A 19346-nucleotide genomic window follows, 5' to 3' on the forward strand; every position below is an offset into this window, starting at 1 on the left:
CAGTGGGGGGACGGGCCCCATCCCCTGCAGCGCTTCCACCCGCAGGTGGCACAGGGCCACCAGAGGAGGGTACAGAGTGGGCACTAGTGCCAGGTGCACTCGCCAGCTGAGGTGGGAGAGGTGGGTCCGCTGGAACCCGCCTTCCCTGTCGCCCTTTGTTTTGCATTATGTCATGACAGTTTGGGTTAGTAACATACAATACCATTCGCAATTAGTTGTAACAGCATGCATTAGTATTCCCATTAACCAAACACCCAGATATTCACACCATTGAACAGCGAGCATAACACATGCATAATTTGAACAGCAATACACAGTCCAACAACATGCAGGGTTGATTGATGGCAACAGGCCATCAGGTTTGGATGTATGAACAGGGCAGATGCATCAACGTACATGCAAATATTTATGACCCAACAGGACAAATGTCCAGGGTGTTAATTGTGATTGCACATACCAATTTCACGTGGAATGGATTATATGTGGTTATAGGGTGGGGTGAAGAAAATATTATTAACACCTTCGAATACCAATACATATGCTGTACATTTCTACTAGCTGCAGATATATACACACTACTGTTCTAACTACAGTTTCCTATATGATAACTACTTCAATTTGGTGATAGGACTGTTACTGCTACATCAATATACATTTTATTGTTATTCATACACGTTCATATCTGGCTTTGTTCAGCTACATCATCCTGCTACATTTGCTTTATATAGCTATAGACAAATGTGGATATTTGGTATTTCAGACAATCATACTATCTGCATATTGCAGACTGAGAGCAACATATCCAGATTTTGGGATACACATTCCAGCTGCAGCAACACTTTGAACACATTTCGCAGTTTGGTTCTACTTGTCACATTCATTTCATTCTGTACTGACTGCAGTATACTTTATTCAGGGGTTATTACTACTTTATTGGTGGATTCATAACTTTTTCTCACACTCTCTCACTTGTTTTCATTTTACTATTCAGGATGGTACTTACTTCTAGGCTTTATTGACATGTTTTACCTGTAGTTATTACAATCCTTTCCAGCAGTCTCACTTCTGTCATGTTTCAGTATTTCAACAGGGATATATTTCACACATGTGATTTGCTCATCTTCTGCAGCTGTACTTTTCAGCCTGCTGCAGGTTGTGTACTATTATATTACAGGTGGGGCATCTTTATTTCAGACTTTATTTCAGACATTTTCATTTTTCAGTTTGGATTACAGAGTGCAACACACTTTTGTAATCAAGCAATACTTGCAAACACTCTTACACTGTTACTTGCACATTTTATTACTTAGTGACTACACTGCACTCTTTTGCTAACTGTCATACTTTTATATTTCTTTACAGTTACTGGGAGTGGATTACTGACCTGCCTGGTGGCGCACCCGCACCAGCCTATCGCCATAGGCTCTGCGGTTCGCAGAACGGACACCTGCAGCTGTAATATAAATGAAGTAATATTGGAATACACATCTCCATAATATCAGCTAGTTTAATTTCTTACATACATAATTAAATGTAACTTACTCAGTAGTGGGGCGTTGGGCATTTGCCGGGCCTCCTGGATCCAAAGGTTCAATTGGTCCTGCTTACATCTCTTCAGGTCCGCATGGTGGTGACGGACCTGCTCACCAGTCCTTGGAATCCCTGTGGCACTGGTGAGATCATGAGCCAACCGGTCCCACGCCTCAGCCCTATATGCTCCCCACAGGACCTGGCCCTGCATGAGTTGGGCCTTATGATTGTGGACTAGGAGCCAGACCATGTATCTGGACTCCTCAACGCCCCACCTCTGTGCTTGAAAGCAACTACCCTCACCTACTCCTGACATTCTGGCTGCAAGTTAGTTCTACAATCGTTTATGCTGTGTATTCCCACCTATGGGGCTTATATATGCCGTTTCTCCAGCACTTATCTGTGATTGGCCATTTTGGAATTGTATCAACTTCACAACACCTGCTTTGTCATGCTCCACTTTCTATTCAGTCCTATATATTTGCTATTACTGCATTTCTAAGTACAGCTGTCATGGCTTAGTGGTTCAGTACCTTGACTATGGTGCATGGTATCCTCGGTTCGAACCTGGACACTGCTTTTTACATTTTATGACTGTCTAGACAGGCTAGGGGGTGTGTCTGTGTAAAGGCAGTTTTGATACAGCTTGCTCAACGTTGCCCATCGGTTAGCTTGTTGGCGTCGCAGCTCAGCATAAGCGGTGCGCTGGTTTACGCTTCATTTGACTGTTAGCATGCATATTACGCTCAGCTCAGCTAGGGGCACACAGTTTCAGCGTGTCAAACCACTGCTCACCTACGGGCACTCATTTTACACCTGTTAAACCACTGCTCACCTACAGGCAGATGCACTCACCTTATTAAACTGTAGCTCAGCTATAGGCACATCTGGCATTTTTTATTGTTTTGTTATCTCACATTTCTTCAAAATAAATGGCCTATTTCATTACATTTTACATAAAATATAATTTTATATGTGTACATATTTGTCAGGGACTTGTTTCGTGCTTATTTTACTAAAAATAAAAATTGATGTTGTGGGGGCTCGAACCATGACTGCCTGCTCTTCAGCCAACATCTCTACCGCTATACTATTGCTTCCTGGCTTACTTTGCATATTTAGTTCTTATATGCTTTTCCACTGACTGCTAACTGTGGCTAAGCTAAGGGCACACTCGCGCAAACAAGCGCACTCACGGGCAAACATCTTTACGATTTAAAAAAATATATAACATGTTCATTTATATATTTTATGTTCATAGTCTGTGGGGGCATGTGTTGTGTTGTGTTTATTCACATTTATATGGACTCTGTCGTGGGTGTTTACTTTGAGCACTTTTACTCTTCTGGGGGCGTGTCTGCTTGCAGGGCTCGGACTACGGACACGCCCCTACTGTCTTCCACGGACCGTGTTAGCCTTAGGTGTGATTCAGCATGCCCTCGTGCATATGCATGACATGCTGACGTCACACCGTTTAACTGCAGCCTCCGTGTAAGCCTTGTATCTCTTACACGGAGGCTTCGTGAATCCTGCCCAATATTAATAGATGTTTATTTTACTGTCTCAATTTTTTTAACATTTTTAGTATTCATACACATTACCAGCTTTTAAGATTTTATACTAATATATTCTGTTAATTGATGTATTTGAATTTTTAATATGGTCTTGTTATTGATTACTGCTTTTTACTGAGATGATTCTATATATCAACACAAAACGCCAGGGAACTAGCGTAAATCACACCAGGAAACTGGAAACTAGTCAGGAGCCAAAACGTTTAATGGTTGAGCGCTTTCTTCAGTACAACAACTGCCTTCATCAGAACATCAATTGCTAAAATTCATCACATTATATACATAAAAAGCCCGCCTTTTTCCATTAATTATTCAATTAAACATTTTTTCAAATCCTTATGCCAAAAGCGTAATGTGACAGCAGAATAATGAATAATATAAGGTTAAAATTTATATGTCCTTTCATTAAACTTACCTCTTATTACAAAAATATATACATTAACAAAGTATAAAAAAATATGCGTACAATACACTATGATTTAAAAAACCTTGCAGAGTGTGTGCAAGAATCTATATACACAATACCTATTGGATATATCTAAACCCTGCAAACTGTTAAATCTACTAAACAATATCTACAACCTAATAATAAAAACCTATGTATACAGAGTCTGATAAACTGCATAACTAGGTGAGAAAAATATGTATACCTCTATACAATTTATTATTATGTTTAGGTTTTATTATTAGGTTGTAGATATTGTTTAGTAGATTTAACAGTTTGCAGGGTTTAGATATATCCAATAGGTATTGTGTATATAGATTCTTGCACACACTGCAAGTTTTTAAATCATAGTGTATTGTACACATATTTTATACTTTTAATGTATATATTTTTGTAATAAGAGGTAAGTTTAATGAAAGGACATATAAATTTTAACATATTATTCATTATTCTGCTGTCACGCTTTTGGCATAAGGATTTGAAAAATGTTTAATTGAATAATTAATGGAAAAGGCGGGCTTTTTATGTATATAATGAAATTTTAGCAATTGATGTTCTGATGAAGGCAGTTGTTGTACTGAAGAAAGCGCCAACCATTAAACGCTTGCCCTGACTAGTTTCCAGTTTCCTGTGTGATTTACAGTTCTGGCTTTATGTTGCTGTGTACTTGGTCGGACACTTGGATTTTTTATTAGTGTTGGTCGGTATGGATTCTATGCAGGAGACCATGAATTTGTCCAGTTGTGTCTCCCGTGAGGAGATTGACAAAATACACTCGGAAATGGCTATAATTAGGGGCGAAATCACTCGCTTAGTAGAGTTGCTTACTCCGCCCAACTCTACTCAAAACAAACTTGGACAACCTAACTTTGTGGCAGCTACGACTATCCGGTCCTCTATTGGCCAAGGCAGTATGGATGACGAAATACCTAATGGACAGGGGAGATCATCCTCTCCATGTTCGTCTCGTTGCACGCCGAGGAAGGAAAGCAATGATAGATTTGGTCGGCAGAACGGTTTCAACATGCTACCGTTAACTGACAACGTTGAGGAAGACCAGCTTTTGATTTCTGGTGCTAAACCCAAACGTCAACCGCCGAGCAGGACGTATGCTGGCGATGAAAAGAATAGAACGGCATTTTGTGAAAACAAAAAAGGTACTGTACCAGTTTTATCTCAACAAAGACAGGTCGCTAAAGGGGATATGTATAAATTAGACAATTTCATCAAAATGCCTGTAGACTTTAAGGATATTTCCAGACCTGGTTTATGTAATCAGGGGGAAGGAAGCGCTGGTGGATATCCTTCATTAAAGAAACTTATATATACTTTTGGTAACAACCTGTGCAAGGTTAAGAATATACAGGTTGAAAATATGTACCTACGTAAATGTCTGGATAGCGGTGTGATACCCTTGGGTTTGCGTTTTTTTAAAGAACCCATGGGAGTGGACATGACGGATTTGAACATTAAAACTTGTAATGAAATGTTTGATGATTTTGGCAAGAAATTCATGTTGTTTATAATCGAATGTAACGATTTCAAAATCAGTACATTATTGAATGAGATTGAAAATAATGACAAATTGATACAGAATGATATGTTGTTTGAACAGTGGGAAACACTGTATTTTAAGCAATATGAATATGCTGAAAGTATGTATAAAAAAACTTTTGAAAGAAAATGTAAAAAGTTACAGCGTGACATTACCCAATATGAGAATGGAACAGCATATAGGTGGAAAATTAGGAATGATAGTAAATATTTAATGGAAAAACCTGATAGAAAAAATTCTTACCACAGAAGTGATAAAAATGTTTATCGAAATGATAAAAATATTCATTACAATGATGAGGAGTGTTTTTTAGAGGAAGGGAGGGAACAATGGAAGACAGTAGAGCGGAAGGGGAAAGGGAGAAATGTGTGGAGAAATCATCGATACAACCAATAATAGAGTCCCTACATACTAACCCGGTTCATATTCGGGATATCACTGACAATACTACTGTTGACAACCCTGGTGTTGAATTTCCTGTGGAATTACAATGTGAGGGGATAGTTTATATGAGTGGCGAGTTAAAAATTTACAATTACAGTGCCCACCCCATACTTCCTGAGTTTTTTACCATCTTTTCTAAAGGGATGAAATTTATACCTGACTTCAGCTTAGACTTAACTGATACTCTTGTTGAATTCAAACTATTCTTGAGAAAGTTGAATTTAGGGATTTTCTTTAAGAATGAAAAAAGCTTAAATTCATCATATGGAGGTGAATTAAAGAGAAAAAGTACTTTTACTCCCCCTATGTGCAATACTTTGACATCCTTTGAAAATGTGGTCAATGCAGAGATATATGCCTTATATAAAAGACATAGGTATTCTAAGTATGATAAACAGTCCACAAGCGAAGTTATGGATGTGATAGAATCCTTGTGTGACAAAAATATAAGGATTATGGCCGCTGATAAGGGGGGTGGTATAGTATTTTATGATGAGGAAAAATATACTAGTAAGATTTTTGAATTACTTAATAATTCAACGCAATACGTACCCTCTTCTTTGAATGAAGTCAATATTGCGCATGGACGCATTGATTCATATCTGGAGGAATTCATTTTGGAAAATAGAATAAGTGAGGAAATGTACAGATTCCTGAAGGTGGAGTTTCCTATCTTGGCCACCATTAATGGTATTCCCAAGGTCCATAAGGATGTGAATGATCCCCCATTCAGACCAATTATTTCTGGCAGTGCAAGCAAGGCTTTCCCTTTTGGTCAAGTGATCCATCACAAATTAAAACATATTTACCAACAGGTGGATCATATTATGAAAGACTCCTGGGAATTCCTGGGTATCTTTAAGCAGGATTTATGGAGTGCTAACCTTATTTTTGTTACAATTGACATCCAGGATTTATTTTCTAGCATTCCTAAAGAGGATGGTCTTGATAGATTTAATAGGAGTATTTCCAGGATAAGTGGCCTTGGGCAGGATGTCATTTCTATGTTGATGGAATTCATGGACATAGTGTTGGACCATAATTACATTTTTTTCGAGGGGGAATATTACAAACAGAAAACGGGCGTAGCTATGGGGACGGCATGTGCCCCTATATACGCCAATTTAGTTCTGTTGGACTGGGAAATGGAATTTGTACTAAATACTGGGTGGATGTCACAAATTAAGAAGTATGTCAGATATTTGGATGACATATTTATTTTATGGGAAGGCAGTGAAGAGAACTTATTGTTGTTTATGAAATACATAAATGAAACTACTGAGTATCTCAAATTTACACATCAATATGAGTATGTCGGTATTAACTATCTAGATGTATATATTTATAGTAAAGATGAATCCTTCCAGTCCCGTATTTACAGAAAGGACACGTTTAGTAACGGTTATTTACATTTTAGTAGTGCCCATTCATACAGCACGAAGAGGGGCATCATTAAGGGGCAGTGTATTAGAGCTGCTCGCATGACATCGGAGAGGGATTCTATGATTCAGGAGATGTCATATATTAGTAAACTATTCTTAGATAAAAATTATCCTGCCAAAATGGTGAAGGACATTACCACATATGTTATTAAGGAATGGGGACACAAATACAAACCCCTATTGGGGATTGGTAATGTCAATAATCATGAAATTAGAGGCAGTGACAATGGTAATGAAAGATTGGATGTGCCAAAAGAATATACCAAGGCATGCATAATAAAATATGGTAGACATACTAATGAAGTGAAGGATATAATTAGTACAAATTGGAATATTTTGACAAGTGATATGTCGATTAAGAACAAAGTGACATCTAGACCACATTTTGTCCATAAGACTGGTAACAATTTAAAAAGAATTATTGAAATCAAATCTAAATACCAACAACAAAGGAAAATATTAAGGACAGGTACGAAGAAATGTGGTCAATGCAATTTTTGCCAATATATTTTGGACAAATCTAACATTGAATTAAAGAATAGTTTAAAAAGTAAGGTACGGTTTTGTAATGGGAATTGTTTAACTAAACATATAGTATACTTGGGCGTTTGTCAGACCTGCATGAGTTTCTATGTGGGTAAGACAGACCGATGCCTAAAGAATAGGATTTACGACCACACCTATTGTATAAGGAAATGTGACATCAACAATGCCTTGTCAAGACATTTGATGGAAAATCCACAATGCAAGGTGTTTAAATTTGGAATCTTGGAAGTGGTTGTCCCAAATCCCCGAGGTGGTAATATCAAAGCTATGGTAGGAGAAAAGGAAATTAGATGGCAGATCCGGTTGGATGCAAGTTCCCCTCCTGGCCTGAATGAGGTTATTCCTACCAAACCCCTAGTTAGAACCTAGTATAAAGGATTTGGAATATTTATATATTTGGACGGTTTAGAATTTTATATTTTCCATTTATACTTCTTTCATTCATTTTTTTGTAAGCCTAAGGGGTTGAAATATGTAAATATGGTATAGGGTATGACTGATAATGGTTGTATATTCAGTCATGACATAGCAATGTTTGACATTTTATCAAGACGCTAACAGGCATTGTATAGAGGTATACATATATTTTTTTCACCTAGTTATGCAGGTTATCAGACTCGGTATACATATGGTTTTTATTATTAGGTTGCAGATATTGTTCAGTAGATTTAACAGTTTGCAGGGTTTAGATATATCCAATAGGTATTGTGTATATAGATTCTTGCACACACTCTGCAAGGTTTTTTAAATCATAGTGTATTGTACACATATTTTTTTATACTTTGTTAATGTATATATTTTTGTAATAAGAGGTAAGTTTAATGAAAGGACATATAAATTTTAACCTTATATTATTCATTATTCTGCTGTCACATTACGCTTTTGGCATAAGGATTTGAAAAAATGTTTAATTGAATAATTAATGGAAAAAGGCGGGCTTTTTATGTATATAATGTGATGAATTTTAGCAATTGATGTTCTGATGAAGGCAGTTGTTGTACTGAAGAAAGCGCTCAACCATTAAACGTTTTGGCTCCTGACTAGTTTCCAGTTTCCTGGTGTGATTTACGCTAGTTCCCTGGCGTTTTGTGTTGCTGTGTACTTGGTCGGACACTTGGATTTTTTATTAGTGATGATTCTATATATAATTAAAACATTTCGGGATAATTAGTTGTGATGAAGTTCCAGAGAGCAAGGATGAAAATGCTTAATTTTGTATGTTAATTAAAGCTTTTTAATTTTAATTTTACTTGTCCAGTCTGCTGTTTGCTGATAATTCTCATTGGCTATTGCACTGGCATTGTCAGATAAGTATAAATGTTCTTTGCTTCATATGTTAGGATATACTACTGTATTGCACTTGCTCTCTGTTTTGCACAACTGAAAACTGAGGCCATCTGATGGGCCTGTAACAGGAGAAATACTAGACTGTCCAAGCATTGGGTTGAGTGCTGATAGTGTCACCAAATGTTGGTGTGGTAATCTTTCTTTCTTTCTTTCTTTCTTTCTTTCTTTCTTTCTTTCTTTCTTTCTTTCTTTCTTTCTTTCTTTCTTTCTTCTCCATTTATTTTTATTTTCTGTATGATAAGCATTGAGATAGTAAGTATTGGGGAGCTGGCCACTGAGCCCTGCAACCACACCTACCACTGAGTATCCAGTGGTTCACAAGCCTGCTTCGCCACAGGGTGATGATCACCATGTGGAAGGTGACATGGAGGGCTCTCTGGTGGCCTCCATTGACACCTCTCAGTAAGGAAATGAAGATTCCTCTCCTGTGGGTTCTGCCAAGGCCCCTTATGGCTCACTCATTCAGATGTGCATATGGACTCTGTTCAACAAGGTGTACTGGTGGCTGGAGAACTGAATTTTCACCCTGAAATGTCTCATTGCATGACTTCTGGAGTTGTGCATATGTCTAGCTACAACCATCTGTCCACCAGAAACTGTAGTCATCTCATATGTAATGCACAGATGTGACTGATATTGAAATGAGTTCACCTCTGGACTGGTAGACCTACTGTAACCTTCTCTCTCTCTCCTACCACTTTCTTCCCCTTCCTTGCATTTCCCATGCAATCACCTGTTTGACTTCCTCTTCTCCTCATTGCCAATGATCTACTCTTTGGCCTTCTGCCTCCTGCTCTTGTAGCCCCATCCTTATATGTCACTACTCCCCCAGATGGTATTTGTGTATGTATGTGCATGTTCCACCTTCTGTTAATCTTCCTTTCTCTACCTGATTGCACTTCACTACCCTCCTAGTCTTCCTTTCATCATAGAAGGAGAAAAGGTCTCCTGTCTCACAAAAAGAAATAAAATACCTTTCTTTAGTTCCTCCAATTCTTTCACCTTCATATTGACCTTCTCTGTATTCCTCTGCTTGCTATTCACTCATTTCTGCCTGTACTGCCTTGCCTTTTTCACCGCTTTCAATTGACAATCGTCTGACTGTGGTGAAGGCCCTTTTAATGCCTGCAGACAGTGTGCATGTAGCAGCCATAGTGCACTTGTGTACTTGACCCTTATGATGTAAAGCTATCAGATCATGTTATTGTCATTTTACTAGCATGCTCATTAAATGACCACTATGTATCGCATGATTTTGTGCTTTGCACTATGTTACCAAACTTCCTACACCACTGTGCTGTCCTTGCATTTCTGCATCTGTAATGAGGATCAGGACTTCTCATGCATCTGTGACAGTGCTCTTTTTACTGTATAATGGCAATAATAAACTTTCGGTATCTTCTATCAGATCTCATTAGTAATAAAATGCCAGCCTTCTCAATTTTTGCAACACTTGTCAGTTGTTCCAGTTTGCAAAAGATACTCCTAGCATTAAACGGCAACAGTACTACCCCACATGGCTTAATATTCTTCTTTCCAGTCTCAGTGGTTGACTCTCTAAAAAATGTTTTAAAGAACTAAGGAGGTGTAGACTATTTTCTCACAATTGCCTTAAAGCACTTAATTTAGTATAGTAAGTGTTCATTTGTAAGAGTATAAAGACAAATTATAGTAGGTAGTTACAGGTTATCATACCACCCATAAAGTCAAGAAGAAATACTGAATGGGATGAAACATAGTGGAAGTCACTGGCATTGAGATAAGTAAGAAGGAATATAGGAACTTGTGGTGTCATTTCAAAGACAGAATTAATAAAAACGAGAACGGTTGCATATTATATTTAATTTTTTTTGATGGGAAAATCAATTTTATAAATAGTTACTGAGGTAGCCAAATGGGTAATGGATAATGAGTTGTTGGGGCGTGGGGCAAGAACTATTTAAAGCAGCCCCCCTCCGAAGAACACAGCTGTAAATCCAGAGTTTGCAATTATGGTATTTATTTAAGCTAAACAGTGATAATATGTAAAGACAATCACACAACCAAAATATGTAGGAAGAAAGCTTAATACAAATACAAAATATAAAGACCAAGAACAATGCCAAAGAGAAGAATGTAGATGGGGTCAGATAGTGAAACTATGGAGAATATACAATGAGTGAGAAAAAATGTACAAGATGGAAAGGCCCTCATTTGGAAAGAATGCAGTAAAAAGGTGAAGCAGAAAGGTCAAAATGTCCCTGTTCGAACAACTAACTAGCAAATAAAGAAGAGAATGAAATATAAAGGGGAAGAAAACAATAAAAACACCCACATGAAAGATCCTGATATATGATTTATTCAGCTATCCAAGTGTCACCAAATTAATTTCTTATTCTTTGAGCATGTTTACTTTTAAAATTCTTCTGCTTTATGTACAGAAAGACGAAAGATTTTGACTTGTACATCACTTCATTCACATGGGCTTGCAGATTATTTAGTTTTATTTTCCAGATGGCGGTGCCTTGCATGGCAGCAGCCTCTCTGGCTCTGGTTGTACATTTTATGTTTTTGCTTTCTACTTACACATATTTTTGATCTGGTCTGCTTGCCTGTTCGGATATATCCAGTATCTAGTTGTCTGCAGTTGTGATGTCCGTGATGTCACTGATGTAGGTTTTCTGCTTTTTGTTGGAACTTGGAACTTGGAAGTAGGGCCTTCAGTGGCAAGTTATCCAGATGTGGATGCAGAGGAAGAGGACAAAACCTGTCTGCTGGTGTGAATCATTTGGAAATATATCATTTTTGTTAGGTCGGAGATATCCAAAATGTTTTTTTTTTTGTGAACTGAGGACGATGTCAGTCAGAGCTGGTGATGGTAAATGAAGGATTGCTGATTGATTGGGGCCATTTGGGTCTGCAAGTGGCAGCGATTGTGAGGACTGCAGGGTCAAAATATCTGGAATGGGACTACGATTTGTTGGTGCTGGAGTGGAGATGCGACGGTTTGTAGCTTCTGTGTCAAAGGTTGGCTGGGACTTGAATGCTTCTAGTGCTGGAGAGAGATGTGGCAGTTAAAGCTTCTGTGCCTGCAGCTGGTCTGGGACTTGATTGTAGCTGGTGCTAGAAGGGGAGATGCACCAGTTGAAGCCTGTGTGCATTCAGTGACTTGTTAATGCTGCTACTGTGTATCTGTTAGTGTTAATGTTTTGTGTTTCATGTTGAGCTTGGAGGAACAGAATTTTGTTCAGTTATGCACTTGTGTGTGCTTGAATGACAATAACGTTTTTGTTTTACTTTTTGACTTTGACTTTTTTACTCTAAACCAACCCATGGCTAATTTTCTGGCCTATAAGGAAATACTTCTGTTCCTTAACAAATTTCTAACGCTTTCATTGTATAGTAAATCAGTCGCTGTTGTCTCCTACCAACCACAGAAAATAAAGTGACAGAACTTGTTGATACACTGCAGAGCATCCTCTGAAAATCAAGCCACCTCTGGTGACCAGGAAAATATGCAGTAGGTGCAGAAGGTCTTCGGTAAGGCGGACAGCAGTCTTCCATAATTACCACAAACACATACACACACACACACACACACACACACACACACACACACACACACACACACACACACACACACACACACACACACACACACACACACACACACACACACACACATATATATATATTCACACATATATATATATATATATATATATATATACAATTTGCAGACATGCATACACTCAGACACACATGCATACACATGCACTCATGGATGCACATACACACACATACACTTACACACACATACACACACACAAACTACACACATGCACATACGCACTCACACTCAGTCATACACGACCAAATAAACAAATGCATGCATGCATAAATGCACTGTTCCATGCACACACAAAACACACACACACAATATACATGCACACGCACACACACACACACACACACACACACACACACACACACACACACACACACACACACACACACACACCACAAATAGATACATTGATGCACATCCACACACACACACACACACACACACACACACACACACACACACACACACACACACAACACACATACATATATTTAGTATGCAGTCACACACTCAAACACAAAGGTATGCCATTGCAGGTTTATTTGCTTTTGTTAAAAATCCAATACACACATTTCATTTTTCCACGACATTTCAGAATAGTAGGGGTGTTAAGTTTCATAACTTGTCCATGTGACACAGTTAACACAAAACAACTTTGCTTAGACATTCTTCTTGAGAAAAAGATAGACAATTAGCTAGGATGTAAAGACTTAGGATTTACATTCTTTTCTCAGGACAATATTTCCATAGATAACTCAGAGACAGTTCATATCTTAGCACATATATGTATACAAAAGTAGATTTTTATTGACAGAAATAAGCTTATCTGTGTTGCACTCCAATGGAGCTCAGGAAGTTTGCAGTGTAACTTCTAATGGGGGGAGCCTCAGTCTTTTGACAGAATCAAATTATGTCCTCACATTTCAAACAAATGTTCATACCTCTCTGAAACTCCTGTTAGTAATACCATAAGGATTATGAAAGAAGTATAAATGGCAAATGCTTCAGCACAAACTATTTTATGGTTTTAGTATTCTTTAGATTCTAGGTCTTAAACTGAATTTTATAAGTTAAAGTAAACATGGTAACTATTAAGTTTGTAATATTTTGTAAAAACTTACAATATCTCAGCAATCACTCAAGTTACACACATACTCTCAGCAACATTTTATTCATCTGAGAGCTTTCATATGAAGCTAAGGAGTTTTGTCTGTGTTACTTGGTTGTTGAGATATTTAGAAAAAATAAAAATATATATCTATATAAATTAATATAATGGAAACAACAGTTAATATATATTTACCTGCACTAGACAGAGGTCAAATATTAATGCAGTTGAGTTTGGAATTGTGTAAGCTTTAAGATGAAATATTTCAAAACCTTGTACATACCATGATTTTGGAATTATTGATGCAAATATGAACAAGCAATATTTGATGCCTAGAGGTGTCAGTAGGAGTTAACTGCAGATGCATCTGGAGGTGTCACTCGGATGTAACGAGTTAAGTGTATGTGATGTTCTTACACCTCTCCATTTCTGCCTTCCCCTCATACATTTTCCACCTGACCTATGTCCTTCTGAATGCTTTTGGAGTTTTCTTTTACACCATCCAGTATTTATTCCATGAGTATACAACCCACTGGGTGAAAAAAATGGAAGTTTCAGAGAGTATCCAATCCTTACAGTCTATTTTCTGTGACTCTTCCTTACTCCTCTGTCCTTCTTCTTCCCTGTGACCCTATGACTTTTCCCTGGCATGATTTTGTTCAAATATATAATGTCCCACCCTGTTTCTCTGGTCTTATATAAGAAGATATATCCTTTTCCCTCTATCCCACAGACCATTCTGAGGATGTTCTTCTGTTGTTCTTCTGGCAGTCTCTTGACATTTTACTTGTAAGAGCTCCAAAACTGCACATACCTCTAGAGGTATGATCAAAGGCCCTGTAGAGTAGAAACATGACCACTTGGTTTCTGGAAGATAACCTACTGAAGATACACTGAACAATTCTGTCTCCTGCTGTCATTGTGCTCTTAGTTAGCTTCTAGTATTTCAATCCATTTGGGATCTACACACCAGATACATCTTCAGCTCTGTTGGCCTGAGTTACATTTCAATAGCTGACTTTTAACACAAGGCTTTTATGGCACTGGTGTAGTACTTTGCAATTGTTTGAACTGAACATCAGTTTCTGTTTTTCTGCCTACTCAGTCTACCTTTCCAGTTTGTTTAGTAGGGTTCTTCAGTCATCCAGTTCTGTACCTATGTGGCATCAGCAAATAGGCTGGTCCTGTACTTCACTCCATCTAATACATTAGAGACAAATACACTAAAAAGTATAGGGATAAGGACAGCCCCCTGCAGCACTCCAGTAGTCTGTTGCTTAAGTCCTAACATTAGCTGTCATACCATAACTCTGTGCCTTAATATTCAACAAGGCAGCAATCAGCCACTCCAGTGATGTAGGGGGATGAAGCCCTAACAATGACCCATGTGACTGGTTTCAATTAGCATCTCAGGTGACTGACAGAGTGGCAGAGAAAGATGGGCATGCTTATCCTGGGAAGAGGGTAGTATGTGGATGTCTTCTAGATAATAATCCCTCTTGGATGCAAGGGATGTTGCCAATGGAGGTGTTGCCACTGGAGCAGTAAGGCTTGGCTGAGCTGCTGTGGAGGTGGGGCAATACAGCACAGATCCCCACATTGCATGCCCCCCCAGGCTGTACCACACTGCCACAAAAACATAGGGAGGAGGAATAGGATAAGCCAATACCCCCCCCCGACAGAAGCTCAAATGTTCTAAACCCCATAGTTGGCTATCCATGACTGGCCCATCATGTTACTGGAATAAGTTCAAGGGGCATGGAGGAGCTGGTAGACATGGCACAGATGGGGTATGAGGGCTGGGCCAGTAATAATAAAGAACTGGTGGAAGTGGGAACAAAAAAAAAGCAATGTAGCAATCCAGTTCCTCAGGCTTGATTATACCCACACCCCCTCCAATTTTTTTGTCACCCACATGAGTAGGACTCAGTCAAAGTTCTTGATGAAGACTATATCAGGCCTATAATCTACTTGCACTACCCTCTGACTTTCTTATATAAAAATTCATAAAAGTTGAACAAGTTTGACTGACAGCTCTTTCTGGCCATGAGCTCCTGTTGGTTGCTGCCCTGGCAATTGTCATCTAAGGATATTACCTACAACAACCCACTCAGAATTTTACTCATGACTCTCCTGCTACTGGTGTTGAGGTAACAAACATATAATTCTTTGGATTTTTCCTGTCCCCCTTGGGGTACCATACTTGCTGTCATTCACCTCTAATGACATCTGAATTGCCCAGTGATTCTTGAGAATCTTTATTATGAGGTCTGTCAACACACTTGCCATATTTGTAGTGACTCTGGGAAGTAGCCTATCGGGTCCTTATGCTTTATCCTTCCTTTATGTATTGTACTTTCAGCAAACATAGAGAAACTGACATATAATAGTCCCCCAAGACTCACACCTGTCTAGAGCACAGTATCTGAACTTGTCTATGTATCCTTGAATAGTCTGAATACAAATTCTCCCTTAAGTCTTTCAGTCCACAGTGCATGACATTACTATGTAGACCTACCCCAATACTGACCTCATATTGTTCAATGTGATTCATTCAAGATAACATCTAAATGTCATTTAAGCCAGTATGCATGCAGCTCCTAGTAAAAGTTTCAGAATAAACTAACCCACTGGCTTCAGCCACTGCTTGAGATCTAACAATGAGTACATATGTACTTTATACTAGAAATACATTTAGAAACATAGACTACACGGCATAATCTTGCTCTTTGATTCAGGGACTTAGAAGGCAAAATACAATGCTTCAGAAATCAAATACTTATTTTCTAAACATACAAAACCTGATTGTGAAAGACTTGCTTTCAGTGTAAGTGACTTACTCCAGTATATGCATTCGTTATAGATAGGTGTTACACCGGACTAAGTCACTTACGCTGAGAGTAGGTCTTTTGGAATCTGGCCCAAGGATTTACAACTTAGCAAAAAAGTCATGCATTACTTTTCTAACTGAACACACAGTTATATTTCATATAACTCAGAAGGATAAAATAATTAAATTAGTCCTAACTAATATTCAGACACTACAGTGATTAGGAAAAATGTCATAGCTTTCTGTACCTGTTTTTATGTGCCTTGGTGTTAGAAAGGCACACCATGTAGCTATCTATCCAAAGTGAAGAAGGAGTTAGTCCTTTGCAGGAAGATATTTGACATGTACAAACCAGTTCTATGTGGCCTCAACCACCACAAAGATCAATGCTCTATAATTCAGTCTTTCCCTCTAGTTATTGTCTGTATGGAGTTTCCATACTAATCTCATGCAGCAACTTGCTCTGAGTACTTTAGTTAGGTAACACCTTCCGTAATTGTACTGTTTGACTAGTTTTAAATTATTCGTATGTATTATATTTATCTTGTGGCCTAGATCAAAGCTGAAAAAGACACTTGGAAAAAGAACTGTGATAGATTTGTTAATTTATCCTTGCAAAACAAACTGCTAAAACATATAACAATATTTTGAAAATGATCTACTTCTGGCAGGTAATGATGATCACTTAAAATAATATGATTTGGGGAAATGAAAAGCTCTCCCTGTTCTGCCAAACATTCCAAATTATCCTGATAGAAGAAGCCCAATATAAATTACTTTCCTCCTCCTGGGCAGATGTCTGTATGTCACTGTTAATTATTTGTGAATCAAGAAAATGTTGCATAATAAATACTGCCAAGAAACAGTTCACACACTACTTTAGATATTACATTCACACTTCTAAAACAGCTCATTTTCTTCAATATCGAGAAGACTTTTGAAGTAGCTATTTCAGATTTTATTTTTTTTATATTTTTGAAGAAATAAATGCATTTGATTTTCTTACCAGTGAACACATCTACTGGATAATTTATTTAAAAAGATAGGATGATTATTAAACACTAAGGGGTGACTATCTCGATTCTAATGCTGTATGTACTGAGCAGGATTGCCAAATGTCTCTTTTTTATTTAATATGGCTTTAATAGTGCTAGAAGTACATGGAGACAAAACTTTAGTAAACAGGTCTAATGTAAGGAAAAATATACCAACCAGCAAGGTCTCCTTCAACTTTGAGAAGTCGTAGTCTAGCTTTACTATGGCTTTTTTACCAGACAAAAAAGTGAAGTCTTCTAAATCAAATATAAGAGCTGTACATTTAATTCCTTTTCCACGATACACACCAGACATAAGATATTATAGAGTATCTAAGGGTACTGTTCTGCTAAATCCAAATTTGTTGTGTGGTTTCAGGGAACCTATGGGTTGCACCACATAATTTTAAATGTGGTTCACTAGTATAAAACATTAAACAGTTGATATGTACCTAACCTGGGTAACTACGTAGTTAGCACATTAGCTTCATACTCTTCTGAAATATATTTATGCTCTGTAGTCTGCAAAGAATAACTCATTTCAATGAGCAGATCTGAACTGTGTTTTGTACTTTAAGTATAACTCTTACTTAGCACATGTCCAGTCACACAGTAGTGTTTTTCATGTTGGTTTTTGTATGTTTTTCATAGCACATTACAACTGCAGGCCTAGCTCCCCCAGTCCAAGTCCAATATTTAAAAAGAAACAGTGCTGTAAAGTAATTACAAATGTAATGCAAAGACTTTTTTTGATTCCAAAAATCTTGAAAAGTTATTTCATTATATGAAGTTCTTCAACAAAATGTAACATGCAGTTTTATTGTTAATGGCTAAAAGACTAGTAAACTCCTTATGATAAACTAAAGATTTTTACATAAATTAGCACCACTTTCTATCATGTTTGGTAAATTCTCACTATTTAAGTATACAGGCATATATTTTGTAAACATGAAAGACAATCAGGTCATGCCGCGGTATAATACCTAAGAACCACAGTCTATCCATAATTTACAAATAACTTTCCATTTTAACCTTGATTGATAAATATTTCACCAAAGGTTTGATAATAAATAGGTATTATAGCTACACTAAATCATAAACATAACTGCACTAAATTACTAACATTTCTCACATGAATAGCAAATTGATTTGAATTGCAAATAGTAAGAATGCTTAATTATTTTTATTACCTGAGATAAACAGAACTTCTAGAACTATGATTAGCCTCATTGTTTTAATGTCTTCACTAGGGTGGGCAAAATGCCTTTTCTTTGGATTCGTCAAATGTGTTTTATATTTTTCATTCGTCGTTACTGAAGGTTTTCAAGTTTTACTGGTGGTTTTCATGACTAACTGTTATTTCCTTCCTCTTTCTCTGAAAATAGCTCAATATGCATGTTAAGGAAGCAATGAGTAATATTGTCACTTAAAGGGGCACTATCTCATTTCAAAAATCAGTAGCTTGCTAGAGTGCTTTGTTTGCATTTTAGTGCTGTGTAAGTCACCTGCTCAATGAGAGGCAGGATTTTCGCACAAGCTCTTTAGCATACTGTAGGTCAGATTTCACAAACTTCAGTGGGGGATGGTCATTCTCTGCAATCTTTACAGTTTTTCCTTTTGTGTTTATCTTCCCCCACCCATAGGCTACTACATTAGCTGACTGTCTGGTTTAGCCTCATCCAGAGATACAGTCCAGTCACACTCAGATCTGCAGCCTTTGTAGCAGTGACATTACATCTCCTTTAGTATGTGCTTGTTTTTTTGTGAAACTTAGTGGAATGATTATCCCAGCCTAGGCAATTGTATTTGTTTCATGCTTGTTGATACATGCCCTTCTCCCTTAGCTGGTAATTCTTTTTCATATGGTCTGCAGTAGTGTTGCTT

At 37.6% G+C, this 19346-nt stretch overlaps 1 protein-coding gene across 1 annotated transcript in view; it reads right to left on the reverse strand.

The window, feature by feature from the left end:
• LOC122790545 (CMRF35-like molecule 2) overlaps positions 1 to 18758 on the reverse strand; it is a 221809-nt gene extending 203051 nt beyond the window's left edge. Inside the window, exon 1 of the mRNA XM_044058094.1 lies at positions 18653 to 18758. Within this exon, the coding sequence (XP_043914029.1) occupies positions 18653 to 18692 (40 nt within the window). The 5' untranslated portion in view covers positions 18693 to 18758. The remainder of the gene's footprint in view (positions 1 to 18652) is intronic.
• Positions 18759 to 19346: the final 588 nt, after the last annotated feature.

Source organism: Protopterus annectens, chromosome 16.part0, assembly GCF_019279795.1.
Source record: "Protopterus annectens isolate FY-2018-M chromosome 16.part0, PAN1.0, whole genome shotgun sequence".
Classification (NCBI taxonomy): Eukaryota; Metazoa; Chordata; order Ceratodontiformes; family Protopteridae; genus Protopterus; species Protopterus annectens.